The 12803-nt window shown below is 46.5% G+C and overlaps 1 protein-coding gene across 3 annotated transcripts in view; it reads right to left on the bottom strand.

Annotated features, from left to right (window-relative positions):
- Positions 1 to 12803, bottom strand: part of LOC310769404 (tyrosine-protein phosphatase non-receptor type 11-like) — a 67450-nt gene that overhangs the window by 16923 nt on the left and 37724 nt on the right. For all 3 annotated transcript variants that reach the window (XR_014551632.1, XM_083628725.1, XM_083628726.1), the window contains exons 3-4: positions 6766 to 6960; positions 688 to 880 (exon numbers count right to left, since the gene is read on the bottom strand). Coding sequence is in view for 2 of the 3 variants with exons in the window: in XM_083628725.1 (XP_083484851.1) it covers positions 688 to 880; positions 6766 to 6960 (388 nt within the window). In the remaining variant the exon portion in view is untranslated. The remainder of the gene's footprint in view (positions 1 to 687; positions 881 to 6765; positions 6961 to 12803) is intronic.

Raw genomic sequence — 12803 nt, 5'->3', positions numbered from 1 at the left:
GTAGTGCAGCGAAAAGCATGTTAGTCGAGGGAAACCAAAGTTCAGCCTCATCCAAGAAGTTTCGCTAGGCTTTCTGCCTCTTAGATTTGTTGCAAAGATAAGACTTACTTATTTTTTGAGGGTGGAAGCAGAGAAAGGAACAATTCGTGCCATTATTTATAAATCTAACCAAATCCTATCTATCTATATACATATGCATATATGGGAACTGTTGGTTTGCTTGGCATATGAATCTCACTTAAGAAATATTTTGCATAATGGTTCCTGAGATCAAGAAGCAGAGCTTTCGTCTACGTTTGGGTACAACTGGGTGCCATTTTGAATCAAGATGGTGGACCTCACCTCACAAAAGTGCACTTTTTTGTGGGGGCGTTCTTAGAATCCCCAAGGATATGAGACTACTATTATAAATAAATAACAATTCAGCTCACCGCAATTGCTATTTTTTATTATTATATTTAGTGATGAAGGCAGAACAGTTATTGCCATTTTTACGGTCTTGAGAGTTCATTGGCTCAAAACAGGTGAGTGGCAAAACCTTTCACTGTAGCATCAATGCCTGTCCATCAGCACAATGGATTAAAGCTCAGCGACAAGGAGAAACTTCATGTTGGATTCCCACCCCCCAGGTGGATTTAACTAGAAACCTCTGAGGAATGTCTGACAATCTGCTTTCACAAACCTTACCTGGTACCGGATCATGATGTGAGTCACCCGGGGTTTCCGGTCCCCCGTATCAGCTTTGTCCTCGTTCGTCAGCACCGACAAGACAAAGTCTCCAGGCTTGCTCTGGCTGCCCCTCACCAGGAAGCTCCCGGGCTTGCCCTTCTCAGTGAGGAGCTTCTCAGCTTCTTTGCCCGTCAGGTGGCCGTGGTACCATCTAGGAAGGCAAAGAGCTTCAGGGAGAGAGTTTGGGGTGGTGCAGTAGGCCAAGAGATCAGGAGTTATGGCCAACTAAGTTCTGGGACTTAGGGACTTAGGAACGCGGGTGGCGCTGTGGGTTAAACCACAGAGCCTAGGACTTGCCGATCAGAAGGTTGGCGGTTCGAATCCCCGTGACGGGGTGAGCTCCTGTTGCTTGGTCCCTGCTCCTGCCAACCTAGCAGTTTGAAAGCACGTCAGACTGCAACTAAATGAATAGGTACCGGCGTTTCCGTGCGCTGCTCTGGTTCGCCAGAAGCAGCTTAGTCATGCTGACCACATGACCTGGAAGCTGTACGCCAGCTCCCTCGGCCAATAAAGTGAGATGAGTGCCGCAACCCCAGAGTCGGTCACAACTGGACCTAATGGTCAGGTGTCCCTTTACCTTTACCTAAGTATGATTATTTATTGAATTTATATACCGCCCTATACCCAGGGGTCTCAGGGCAGTTCACAGAATAAAATCAAGATATAAAACCACAAAAATACAGTGGTGCCTCGCAAGACGAAATTAATTCGTTCCGCGAATTTTTTCGTCTAGCGAATTTTTTGTCTTGCGAAGCACGAAATCCCATAGGAATGCATTGAAAATCAATTAATGCGTTCCTATGGTCAAAAAAAGTCCAAACAAAGCCAAATTTGGTACAACAAGAGTTTATTAAGTGCTCTTTAAAGTCACACATACTGTAAAGAGCATTTCAAAATTCAAACCCATAATTTTTTTTTAAAACAGCAGAGTGGCCCAATGGTCACAGAAAATCATAAAAATGCAGAAAAAAAAACAAGCTTCCAGATTCTTGCAAACCCCTCCCCAACTGTTCCCCCAGCCACCCAGCACACAGAAATTCAAATCCAGAATTTTTTTAAAAAAACAGCTGAGTGGCCCAATGGTCACAGAAAATCATAAAAATGCAGGAAAAAAACCACAAGCTTCCAGATTCTTGCAAACCCCTCCCCAACTGTTCCCCCAGCCACTCAGCACACAGAAATTCAAATCCAGAATTTTTTTTAAAAAAACAGCAGAGTGGCCCAATGGTCACAAAAAAATCATTAAAATGCAGAAAAAAAACACAAGCTTCCAGATTCTTGCAAACCCCTCCCCAACACCAAGTCCTTGAATTGCAAACACCCCAACCCAAAATCCAAAACCCCCCCAAAAAAGTTTTAAAAGCTTAATTTACCAAATGGCTGCAAAAGAAGTTTTGGAAAAGCTTCAAAAATCACCAAAGTCTTTAAAAACCTCAAAAAAGGCTACTATGTACACTGCGTTCTATGAGTTGCTCCTCGAAGTCAAGTCGCAACTGTATTAACGGTGTTAAGAAAAAGGAAACAAACTTGCAAGACGTTTTCGTCTTGCGAAGCAAGCCCATAGGGAAATTTGTCTTGCGAAGCAGCTCAAAAAACGGAAAACCCTTTCGTCTAGCGAGTTTTCCGTCTTGCGAGGCATTCATCTTGCGGGGCACCACTGTACTCGTGTAAGCAGCTCCTCTCCCACTTTCCTGCTTCAAAGCAACCACGAAGGAGGGAAGGAAAGGGACCCATGGATCCTCGCTGCTCGAGGCTGCATTGAAGCAGCAAAGTGGGAGGGGAGCAGCTTACACTCGGGTAAGCAGCTCCTCTTCCACTTTCCTGCTTCAAAGCGGAGGGAATCCCCTCCATAGCTTGCTTTGAAGCAGGGTGCGGGGGTTCAGTGGGCAAAGAGTGCGGGAAATAGATGCCGGGCAGGAAGACTTTGACCACTGGAAAGTCCACCACAGCCTCCTCAGATTTCCACTGAGACAGCCAGGCATGGCCATAAGAGCTGGAAACTTGCATGGGCTGTTTATTTAAAGACGAAAACATGCACTCATGTGAAAGAAATCTTCCCAGGTTCCTGGACACAACCCACACTTGATATTCACACAGGTTACATGGATGGCATTGGCAGTTGGAGGAGCAGCATGGTTAAAGAGCAAGTCCTGGTTTCAAGCTGAAGATCAGCTCTTTCCCCTCCCTCCCTTAATTCAGGATGCTACAGTTTACAAATGCTGTGTCTGCCTGTCCTTTCCCCTGAGCTGTAAAAGCACCTTCAATAGGGTGATGGGAGGTGACACAGTCATCTTCCAGATGTGCAAAGAACCACCCTCTTGACACTAAAAGTGACAGCAGCCCTCACGCCAAGATCTGAAGCATAAATGGGAACCTAGGAAGCTGCCTTATAAGGAGTTGGATCCACTATTCCATCTAGCTTAGTAATGTCAACACTGACTGGTAGCAGTTTGCCAGAGTTTCAGGCCTGGAGAAGCCGGGGATTGAACGTGTGGTGTTCTGCATGCAAAGCCACTGAGGTTATAGCTGTTCCCTTTAAAAACAAACTAAGATTGTAGTCCCCATGGTTATGAAGAAAGGGCTAATTTAAACAGGAACAGAGGGACTTTCCCTGTACCACGGCAGGACCCCTGAGTCCATTTAGCTCAGTTTTGTCTTCACTGATGGGCAGAGGCTCACCTGGGTTTCAGGAGACACACCCTTAGCCCTACCCGGAGAAGCTTTCAAGGACTGAACTTGGGATCTTCTCCATGCTCTCCCCATTGAGCTATGATGGCTCCCTCTCTTCTCCTCCCCTCCTCCTATGCAGGAGGCCTATCTCGGCTTGTCATTATAATGTATATATGTCAAGGGCTTTGAGATGCATATAAAATAGGGCTCAGCATTATTAAGTGGACTTAGATAAGCCATGGTTCCCCTTCCTTCCCTCCTCTGAGGCTCGCTTTAAAGCAGCAAAGCGGACAGGAGCCACCCGCTTTGCTGCTTTAAATAGTTTAGTACAACATTTGATTCAGAATATTTTTTTTCATGTTTTCCTCCTCTAAAAATTAGGTGCGCCCTATGGTCAGGTGCGCCCTATGGAGCGAAAAATACGGTACATTTAATCATAGCTAAATTTTATATATCTATAGTCGATTTCAACATTGTGAAACAACATGTTTGCTCAAGGACATGTTCCAGGCAGGCGGGGAAATACTAAGGGTATTAAAGGTAAAGGTAAAGGGACCGCTGACCATTAGGTCCAGTCATGACCGACTCTGGGGTCGCACGCTCATCTCGCTCTATAGGCCGAGGGAGCCGTTGTTTGTCCGCAGACAGCTTCTGGGTCATGTGGCCCGCATGACTAAGCCGCTTCTGGCGAACCAGAGCAGCACACGGAAATGCTGTTTACCTTCCCGCTGGGGTGGTCCCTATTTATCTACCTGCACTTTGACGTGCTTTCGAACTGCTAGGTTGGCAGGAGCAGGGACCGAGCAACGGGAGCTCACCCCATCGCGGGGATTCAAACCGCCAACCTTCTGATCGGGAAATCCTAGGCTCTGTGGTTTAACCCACAGCGCCACCTGCGTCCCACTAAGGGTATTAGTTAGCATTAATATAGTAAGCCCACAACTTGTGCACATTTAACTTGCGTGCATTCAGCACTTGACAATTTTTAATTTTTTAAAAAAGAAAGTGGAAAAGGGGGCAGATTAAAAAAGACTTTGTCAATCCCACCTGCTATTGCACCCAATGTGTTTTGACTATATGTGATTTTGGCTTTAGGCATGATGCTTGGAATTCAACCTCAGCGTTAAGTTACGGTGTTACTAAGGATACAAAGCGGAGCTGGAGAGGGGTGTGGTCTGGGGAAAGTGGGTGTGGCTTAGTGGTGGGTGTGGTCTGGAAAGAACCCCAAGGGCCATCCTGGCCTGCAATTCTCCTCCATGCCTGCTTGCATCATGGGGGTGCAGGTGTATAAGGGAGAAGGCAGTCCTGCAAGCTCCACCCCCTTTCCCTTCTAGACCCACCTACAGTTGACCAGTGGGCCTCACAGATGTGATGATACATGAGGCTTTAGCTTGCCTCTTCATGTAAATTTATTACACACATGCCTACTTTATATGTGGTGAGCAGATACGGACAATAATAGTGATAGTGACAGTAGTAATAATAATAATAGCCTGTCCATTCTAAGCATAGGGGAGAAACTGATTATTTGCATTTTAGTGAGAAGATACCCAGTTCACACTTCTTGAACCAATTCACAAGCCAAAACTCAATAATATTTCAAAAATTCTATCTGCCCCGAATTTTGCAATGCAACTCTCCATCCAAATAATGCATATACAGGGAGGTAAAGTGTGCTGGAAAATTGTGTGAAAATAACACAAGGAAAATGCATTACATTAGGAGAGAAGTTGCAGCAAAAATGTATATATTAGTTAAAACTGAATATAATAATGTGTCCATTAGGAGAAATTTGACATGAAAACGTTGGTGGATTTTCATGGGGTGGGGAGATCGCCAATTGCTATGGAAATGTGGAGAACGGAATGGAAAACTGCAAAAATGAGAAAACGAGAAAAAGCATGATTGACAGATTCCTCCATCCGGACTGCACACCTGAGGCAGACACCAGCACTAGGCCTCCAGTTTGCCCCATAAGGAAGGCCGCTCTTTCTTGTAAGCTTGAATCTCTACCCCTTCATCCCTAGATGGCGCCATCAGCCTATTTTGAGGAGTGACTCTCTTTCCCCACACACCAAAACAAACCCCTCAACATGGAGGTACTTTCTGCCCCTGGGTCCTAGAGGTTCCTATCTTTATGTCATCAGCCCTGGCTGTGAAGAAATGCAGGGAAATGCAGGAATCAAGAGATAGGAACAAGAGTTAAGCAAACACCTGGAAATCAAGGCCCCATCTTTAAGCTGTCATGGCTTCCCCCAAAGAATCCTGGGAGCTGTAGTTTGTGGATTGGCGCTGAGAGTAGTTAGGAGACCCCTATTCCCCTTATAGAACTACGATTCCCAGACCTCCCTGAGAAAACAGATGGATTGTTAAACCACTCTAGGAATTTAAACTAGCTTTTTAATACTTTAGTTAATTTATGTGTAAATCGCCTTGAGACCATGGTTCAGAAAGTAATAAATCAACGATTACGATGCTAATTTTAGCTCTGTGAGGCGACGGAGTCTTCTAACAATTCTCAGCACCCCTAACAAACTACAACTCCCAGAATTCCTTGGAGGAAGTGTGACTGTTTAAAGTGGTACAATACATGTATAATGCAGATGGAGTCCAAATTTGCCAACAGACCCAGGGCCTAGGTCTGGTATCCCCAAACAGATGCCAGGACCCGCCAGAGACTTCTGCCCTATTCTCCTCCCCATTCCTTAATATTCTTCCTCAGTGTCAGGAGGCTGCCATTTTAAATCCCCCACAAAGCCCCAGAGTGATTCTACACCAGAGGCATTGTGGGAAATAAACATGGTGCCCACCTGATCAGAAAGTGCTGGGTAAGCGTAACGGAGGTGTCCAACTGGTACAGGAAGGGGCCCTTAACACAGCAGCATGCTGAGAGCTGCTTCTATAACAGACATGGAGAACCTGTGGCCCTTCAGATATTGTTGGACACCAACTTCCATCATCCATGACCAGAGGCTATGCTAGCTAAGGCTGATGGGAGCTGGAGTCTAGCAACCCCTGGAGGGCCACAGGCTCCCCATTCTCTGGAAGCCTGTGACCCTCTAGGTCAGGGTTTCCCAAACCCGGGTCTCTAGCTGTTTTTGGACCACAATTCCCATCATCCCTGGCCACTGGGGTCGAAAAACAGCTGGAGGGCCACAGATCCCCCATCCCTGATCTAGGAAGCCGCAGCAGAAACTATGATTCTTTGTATTTATACGACACTTGAGGTTCAAAGCAGTTTACACGCATGTTCCGTCTCTCTCACAACCACCCTATAAGGTAGGCCAGGACAGTGCCCAGGGAAGGTCAGTATGAGAACAGAGCATGCAAACAAGGCTCAGTCTGGGGCAGGAGCTCCCAGCTCACCTCTCCGAGGTGGGATCTTGGCAGTTGAGAGGAAACTTTAGCTCAATGATGTTGCTGTTCTTTTCTCGCAGGAGACCCTGCTGTTCAGTGTAATACTGGACCAGCTCCGCCAATGTGGCAAACTTCTCCCCGCCATACAGGTCGTAGTAGTCCCCAGAGTTCTGGATTTTGATGTGCGTGACTTCGTCATTTCTCCTGGAGCCGGAAAGTGGTTGCGAGCGGGAGAAAGAAGAGAACAGAATTTGTAACGCTGGGTATAAAGACAAACAAAAGCATCATATTCAGTGACCTATCAAACAACCAGCCCAAGGGCAAATGATGAGTGGGGGCAAATCCATTGCAGTCCCACCCCCACCCCCCGCAACCTTAGGTTCCCTACATTTCCACATCTGTTTGTGAACTCTTTTTTGGGGGGGGGGTTAGAACCATGAAAATTGATCAGCATTTTAGGGCTCATTTTGCACTGCCTAATATACATATTTTTGCAAGGTGGTTTCCTGTGATATAAAGCATTTTTCCATGTTATTTTCACCAATATATGCATTTATTATATGCACCCTTGACCCCCGTATATGCATTTTTGCACATGCTACTTGCCTACAGTCCCCAGCGTAGTTTAACTACCAGTCCCGCTTCCCAGGGAAACATAATATTGTGAAGGGAACAGAGGTTTCCTAACCGTTCTTGGTACCCTTAACGAACTACAGCTCCCATAATTCTTTGGGGGAAGACATAACTGTTCCAAGTGACATTGTGATGCTTGAGAGGTATGGTGTGAATGTGGCTTTGGGTTCAAAACTCCACCAAGCCCTGAAGATTATGTGTCACTCATTGTCACTCTACCAAACAGGGTTCTTGTGTGGGGAGGAAAAGTGGGGTCTAAAAATCAGCTAACAACTGATTGTAACATCTGTTTGCAAAACAAACCCTGGAAGCAAGAGGCTACATGAGGCAGAGTGGTAGGTTGACATTCAGGTGCAAATCTTCACTTGGCCTTTAAACTCTCTGAGGGACTCTGGCCAGTCTCTCTCTCTCTCTCTCTCTCTCTCTCTCTCTCCCTCCCTCCCTCTCCTTGCATACTTGTTATGAAGACAAATTTGGTATGTGTGGGGTAGAATCACACACGCTGCTCTGAGATTCCTGGATCAAGTGCCAGCACCAGGGACTTCCCCCTTGATGCTGACAGGGCCTTTTCAGTGATGGCTCCCCGGTTGTGGAATGCCCTTCATTAACCTTCAGAAGGAAATGCATTCCTGCTCCCCCTGGCTGAACAACCCTGTTCCTGGCAACCCCAAAATCACTGGACGGAAGAACGTTTCTGACCATAACTGCTTTTAGATGTTTGCAATTGGTTTTTTTGTAGGATGCTTTCATTTGTTTTAAAATGCTATCTTTTTAAAAATTGTGTATCTGTTTGCCACTCTGGGCTCCCAGTTGAGGAAGGAAAGGATATAAATTCAATAAATAATAATTAAATCAAAAGTGGGATAAACATCAGCATCAGAATATCTGCACAGCCAGGAGGGTCAGAAACCGATGCAAGGTTTTGTTTTATTGTTTAATGTGCATTTTTTTTGTTTTTTAAATAGTATTAGCATTTGTCAGCACTATGAATAAAGACTCTGAATAAAGGTCTCATTCAGTATACTAAGGAAGTTTCCCGTGTTCCTAAATGAGCCCAGCTCTTAGGGGAGAGTCCCCTGCTGCCAATCTTACTGGAGTCCCGCAACTGGGAGTGACCAAATTCACTGGCCCACCAAGCCTTTTAGAAGCAGACAACCCCTCCCGGACTGAACTCATCCATCAGGCGTCTGGAGGCCTAAAGGGGCCAGCTCAGCAGGCAGGCAGGCAGCCTCTTAAGTGCCTTTAAATGCAATTAGCCTCCCTCCTCTTAGGAAAGCCAGGGAGGGGAGAAAAGGGCAGAAAGGGTCCCCAATGGGACTGCTGCCTGTGCTCTCAGCACTGCTAATAGCCAAATGGGATTAACCCGTTCCGTGCTGGAAAGAAGACGACAGAAAGTTCTCACAAACCACAGTTTTCATCCTAACTGGTTTGATGAAGTTTTAAAAAAACAGAAAGCATATTACGGGGTGTCCAGCATCCCCCTGGGGTATCAGAGACTGGTGTCTTTCTTTGCATTATTGCTGTCATTGTTAAAGCTTTTTAATGATATAAAAATTAATCTACGTAAAAACAAAAGCGGAAAAAGAAGAGAGAGAAAGAGAGAGAGAAGCATGCATGGGGGGGGAGGACAAAACAGAAAAGAAAGAAAAAAGAAAAGTGGGAGGGAAGGAAAGGAGGAAGGAAGGAAGGAAGGAAGGAAGGAAGGAAGGAAGGAAGGAAAAGAAAGAAAGAAAGAAAGAAAGAAAGAAAGAAAGAAAGAAAGAAAGAAAGAAAAGAGGGCTTCCAATTCTTCATCTGTCAGTTACATACAAAGGATTATTCGAAACATTTGCTCCACAATAAAATTCTACTTTCCAGAAACCAGTATTTTTTCAATCTTCAAACCCAAATATCACAAGTTTGCGGACCAGAGTCTCTCCCAGATGCCAGGGACTGGACTGGGGACCGTCTACTTGCAAAGCACTGAAACTATGGAACTCACCGCCACAGGAGGCAGTGATGGCACCCCAGCTTGGATGGCTTTATAAGCAGATTCTCTCAGGGAGGAGAGTGCCACTGATGGCTGCAAGCCACAATGGCTCTGCATTGAAACCACGGGAGGGGAAAGGGCTTGTGTGCTCAAACCCTGTTTGCGGGTTTTCCCACAGGCATCTGGTCGGCCACTATGAGAACAGGATGCTGGGCTAGAGGGGCCATTGGCCTGATCCAGCAACCTCATCTTTCATCCTGACATCTCGTATCCTCATTGACACGATTGCTCCTGCGTGATCCTGGAACATTACTAAGCTGAGAATGAATGTGGTAAAAGCAAGGGAAATATTTTTAAATGGGCAGGCTATGCTAGCACCTGGAAAAAAGTGTGCAGTTCTAAAACTGGGGTGGGGAATAAAAGAGGAAATTACACACAATCCTTTGCAAATGACCAGGCCGCCACACAAATGCTTCTCTGCCAGAACCGCCTACATCTAAACGCCCGACAATGCTTTCGTGGAGTCACGCTCAATTTGTTTGATGCCAAAATCGCTTCTGCACAAAGAAGGGACACCTGTGGCCTCGCCACAGAGGCAGCTATTGAGCGAAGGCGGCAGGGTCCCTCTCCAAACCAGCAGCTGGATTAAATAATTACATGAAAACGGCTGCGGCTGCAAATTTCGCTTCGCGGGAGAAGAACCTCAGTCGCCCTCAGATCCGTCTTGGCGCGGTTTTAGAAAGGAAGACGGCTCTCTTTCCCTCTCTGAAGCACACAGCTGCAGCTGCTAATTACCTCAGAAGCTCTCCGAGATATGAAAGCTGAACCGCCAAGAGTGCCGGGATGGGGTGCCCTTGCCCGCCGATCGGCAATAAATCCGTGCTGCCCTCAAAAACGCACACAGGTGTCTCTGTCACTACCGGGTTTGACGGAGGCCAAAACTGTTCCTTGTAAGACTCACAGTGGAGGGGGGTGGGAAATGTGTTCAGCTGCTGGTTGGAGCTCAAGACAGCAAGGGGAGCGGTAAAGAGGACTGCAGGGACCTGAGTTCATATCCCGCCCAACCTAACCTACCTCGCAGGATCATCGCAAGGAGAGAGAGAGAAGTCTAGGAATAAAAGTTTCACAGAATTGGCTGCCAGGTAGGAGAACAGACACCAGAGAGAGGAGCATGAGGCTGGAGATGAGGAGATGTGCTTGCTCTGTGCAGGATCCAGAGCAGCACCTGATGGAGAAGGAAGGTATCTGGGGGTCTTAATGCTGCGAGTACTTCCATCCTAGGCTTAGGCTGTATCTATGTGTAACTAAAACCGTATGTCCTACTACAGGCCCCAGAATCTCCACTGGTCCATTCAAAGGAAACCAAATTCTGGGATAGCACTGCAACTCTGGGAGTCTTTCAATACAGTGGTACCTCGGGCTATGAACACTTCAACATACTTTTTTCGGGTTACGAACGATTGTAACACGGAAGTAAGTTGTCTAAGCTCTCGGAGGCCTTGCCGCTGCCTGGAGGGAAACCCGGACATCGGCGGGGCCTACGGAGCTCTCTGAGGCCTCCGCGAATGCAGGGAGCCAAGCCGATTGTGATTGTGGAAGAGGACCCTGAGCCCCTCCAAACAGTGAGTTTGGCAATAATTTTTTTTTCATCTAAAATACTGTCTTTTTTATTTTACAGTACAGTACATTGATTATTGCCTTCATTTTATGCATCAATGTTCTCGTGAAACAGTAAAATTCATGTTAAATTGCTGTTTTAGGGGGTGTTTTTTCATCGTCTGGAACGGATCAATCCACTTTCCATTACTTTCAATGGGAAAGTCCGCTTCAGGTTAAGAACGCTTCAGGTTAAGTACAGACTTCCGGAACCAATTAAGTACTTAATCTGAGGTACCACTGTACTTGGAGCTTTGAGGGGGGGGGAGGATGGGGGAATGTAACAACAACAAAAATATTTCTGCACCTGCTTAGCGTGTAAGCAAATAGGGGCCACTTTCACAAAGGGTAATTTCTGTAGCCATGTGACAATATGCAAGAGGAGGCGGAAACACTATTATCTAGCAATATCTCCTCCCCACTCCCCCTGAAATAATCTGCATTATAGCTGCAGCCAAGAACACGAGACCCACTCTCAGAAAACGTCCCCTGTTTTCCATGTTAAATGGATTCCTTGTCCAGAGGCTCTTCAAGCTCCCTTTCCTTGGCGCTTGCGTTTCCCCGAAGGCTGGCTTGCGGCCCAAACACCTCTTACAGAAATGCACAGAGCACCAATTCCTGCTCTTTAAATTATTTACCGAGATCCAGCTACAGCTGTAAGTGGATGAGCTTATTCCCTGCCCTCCCCCCACAAGCAGCTAAACATTCAGAGGTTTGGAAAGATCAAGAGGGGTTTTTCCAAGCCGGCGGATTCTGCCCTGAGATCACCGGATGGTTTGGCAGCAGCCCCAAGGAAGCTGGCCAATTTGCAGCTGCAAGAACACTAGCAACCCATGCAGAGGGTGCCTCTGAGCATGAGCAGAGCGCCTCATCTCTCACACAAGAGTTCTTTTCCACCTGATCAAAGCAGTTTCGTTTTGCATGACCCGAGTGCAATCGCCCTCTCTTTCTCCTGCAACTTTCAAACAAAACAAAACTGGTATTCAGATTGTTTCTGCCTCTGACCATGGAGGCAGAGTATCGCCAGTCCTGGCTAGCAGTCACTGATAGCCTTCCCCTCTATTAATTTGTCTAGTCCTCTTTGAAAGCAACCCAAGCTGGTAGCTTGTGGAGGTGAGGCACCAGTTGGCTATCATTGGTCTACACCAATGTTTCCCAAACGTAAATCTCTAGCTGTTTGGGGACTACAAATCCCACCATCCCTAGCTAGCAAGACCAGTGGTCAGGGATGATGGGATCTGTAGTCCCGAAACAGCTGGAGACCCAAGTTTGGGAAACATTGGTCTACACTGACCAGCAAAGTCTCTCCAGAATTTCAGCCCTGCCTGGTTGTATCTTCTGCATGCAGAGTAGCAGCTCTGCCACTGGTCTTTCCATCCTTCTTGTGGGTGAGCAGAAAAACTGAATGTCTGATGTGTACTGAAGGTGAGGGCACAGCAAATGTTTTGATGTTGCATAATAATAATAATAATAATAATAATAATAATAATAATAATAAATTTATACCCCGCCCATCTGGCTGGGCTTCCCCAGCCACTCTGGGTGGCTTCCAACAAAATATTAAAATACAGTAATGCATCAAACATTAAAAGCTTCCCTAAACAGGGCTGCATTCAGATGTCTTCTAAAAGTCTGTTGTTGTTCTCTTTGACATCTGGTGGGAGGGCGTTCCACAGGGCGGGTGCCACTATCAAGAAGGTCCTCTGCCTGGTTCCCTGTAACTTGCCTTCTCGCAGTGAGGGAACCGCCAGAAGGCCCTCCGAGGTGGACCTCAGCGTCCGGGCAGAAC

This window comes from Podarcis filfolensis (assembly GCF_964270895.1).
Source record: "Podarcis filfolensis genome assembly, chromosome: 8".
Taxonomy (NCBI): Eukaryota; Metazoa; Chordata; class Lepidosauria; order Squamata; family Lacertidae; genus Podarcis; species Podarcis filfolensis.
Note: the sequence above shows the minus strand (reverse complement) of the source record. Positions and strands in the feature narration are given on the sequence as shown.